Below are 2,541 nucleotides of genomic sequence, written 5' to 3' on the forward strand. Positions count from 1 at the left end.
GATAATGATAATGATAATGATAATAATATAATGATGATGATTGTGATAAACCAATATCTACAGTGAAGGTAAGTTCATAAATGTTTATATTTTTTATGTTTAATTGTCACACTCACGTCTGAATTCTCACTAGTCCTACTCAGTTTCTAATGTGTGTTCAGGCAGTCCAAAGTCTCTAAGAAGTGATTGGCAATCTGCATATTTATAGAGTGTAAAAGGTCTATAAACTCGCCCAGTGCTCCTTTCACATTTTACGATGATGCGTATAAAACATCAGCGACTCCACTATAACCAGCTTGGCATATTTGGACTAAGGGACCATATGAAGGACTACAGAACGCGTTGACACTGTATTCATAGCCAAACACCCCAAAGGTATACATTTTTTATAAACCTTGCCTTATGAGAGATTTAGTGCTGATCCTTGTTATTTTGTATGGGGTATATTTGTGGTTGCGTATAGTTCTTCTATGTCGGGTTTGTTATTTGTGTGTCGTGGTGTTTGAAAGCGCTTGATGACCCCAAATGCATCTGCATGGCCTTCACTGGCTGTACGTCTGTGAGAAAATTTTTGCCTTAAAATGCATGATTTTAAAAGCCGCTCTGCTGCATGTTTTCTAGTTTTCGTGTTTCAATGTTGCGCAACGGTGTAACTATCACGGATATTGTTATTACTTGATCATTACAGGTCAAATATAATTCCAAAATCACAAAATCTATGTCCTTTTTAAAAGGGAAATCATCATTATCTTAAGCACGCCTTTGCATCAATAAATGTAGGCTCCAGTGGAAGTGCATCATTTGAAACCTATAAACGCCTGTGGTCAACTTGTAACAAAGCTCTGCTGTGATAAACACAACATTGATCATATTTACAGCCTATTAGATAGCTGGGTTATGATTAGTGAAGCTTCATACAAGGTGGATATACGTAGGGCCCACGTCTGACCGGTCACGGAAAGATGAAGGGGTGGGGGGGCTACAGAGGAGGGGAGGTGGGGGCGGTTGGGTGGGAAGCTTGGGGAAAAAAATAAAAAGAAAGAAAAGAGCACCGTCTGTGACTGTGCCGCCAGCTTTAACACATCCCAAGCGCATGCCATGAACCGGGTTTAAGAGTGCGCAAACCGGAGGGAAGGAAAAAGAAGACGCTCACGACGCGAGAAATCCGATGAGAGGAACGGCTCTGAGAGAGTGAGCTGCCGTAGATTGTCCAAAGGGGCAGCGTTTCTCCCAGTTCCGGTTTGTCTGTCTGTGTGTGCACGCTGTGTGCGAGAGTTGGGACCCCAAACAAAAGGCTGCCATCATCCTACAGGAGATCTTCAGCTTGCGCGCGAGAGAGAAAACCCGAATCTGCTTGATGCTTAACCGAACATGAGCTCCTATTTTGTTAACCCTCTTTTTTCTAAATACAAAGGCAGTGAGTCACTGGAGCCAACTTACTACGACTGCAGGTTCCCACAAAGCGTTGCCCGCAGCCACACGCTGGTTTACGGACCCGGAGCCGCTGCGCCGGGCTTCCAGCACCCGTCCCATCATGTGCAGGACTTTTTCCACCACGGGACCACCGGGATCTCCAACCCGGGATACCAGCAGAACCCCTGTGCTCTGGCGTGCCACGGTGACGCGACGAAATTTTATGGATACGAAGCCCTTCCAAGGCAAACGCTTTATGGTGCCCAGCAAGACGCGAGCCTAGCGCAATACCCAGACTGTAAATCGTCGAGCAGCTCTAACCCCGGAGAAGGACAAGGCCACTTAAATCAAAACTCCTCTCCCAGTCTTATGTTTCCCTGGATGAGACCCCACGGTCAGAATCAAACACTATTTTCTTTTCTTATTATTCATCTCTCTTCCTCTTTCTGTACCTTAGTTTTGTCTGTTTGAATGTGCATGAGTGTTAAGTATATGCCCAACGTGTATTTTATAACACTGTATTAAAATAAATGAGGCAACATGATGGGGCAGATACAACCTGAGCTGCAGGCAGCTGTTCCTTTGCAGCACATGTCTATACAGGGCTGCTTTCAAACCGCTGAATATTACACATCCCTGCTCATAACAACTATGTTCTTTGAAGTGAAATTATTCTTCCCTTTAGCTTTTGCAAATCCTCTATTGAGAAGATGGTGGGATGATTGTATATGGAGGATCAGCATTAAATATGACACAGTTTTTTTTTTCTTACCATGTTTAGTCTTCCCCTCGATCATACAGAATCCTTTTATTCATAGTCTTTAAGGGGTAATTTGACCCACAGGCCTACTGTGGCCCAGGCTCTAACTGGTCATAATCGTGAGAGCTTTGTGGGTAATGTGATTCCAATCATCATGGGCCATTCTGATCAGGATACAGATACAAACTGCATGCAGTTTCCTTGCATCAAATGGGCATCCCATCACAAATTGTCATTGAATTTTTTTTTTTTAGTGTTAAAGTAAGAAAATCTTTCATTACAGCCTAATATCCAATAATGCATGACATTGCATGAATTTGTGTCCAGGGAATTCATCTAGTGAACCAATCGGGTTGGATTGCTATAGT

At 43.3% G+C, this 2,541-nt stretch overlaps 1 protein-coding gene across 1 annotated transcript in view; it reads left to right on the forward strand.

Annotated features, from left to right (window-relative positions):
• The first annotated feature begins 1,119 nt into the window (after positions 1-1,119).
• The window catches only part of hoxc8 (homeobox C8), a 3,446-nt gene continuing 2,024 nt past the window's right edge, over positions 1,120-2,541 (forward strand). Inside the window, exon 1 of the mRNA XM_015385620.1 lies at positions 1,120-1,807. Within this exon, the coding sequence (XP_015241106.1) occupies positions 1,372-1,807 (436 nt within the window). The 5' untranslated portion in view covers positions 1,120-1,371. The remainder of the gene's footprint in view (positions 1,808-2,541) is intronic.

Source organism: Cyprinodon variegatus, unplaced genomic scaffold, assembly GCF_000732505.1.
Source record: "Cyprinodon variegatus isolate N-32 unplaced genomic scaffold, C_variegatus-1.0 Scaffold16, whole genome shotgun sequence".
Classification (NCBI taxonomy): domain Eukaryota; kingdom Metazoa; phylum Chordata; class Actinopteri; order Cyprinodontiformes; family Cyprinodontidae; genus Cyprinodon; species Cyprinodon variegatus.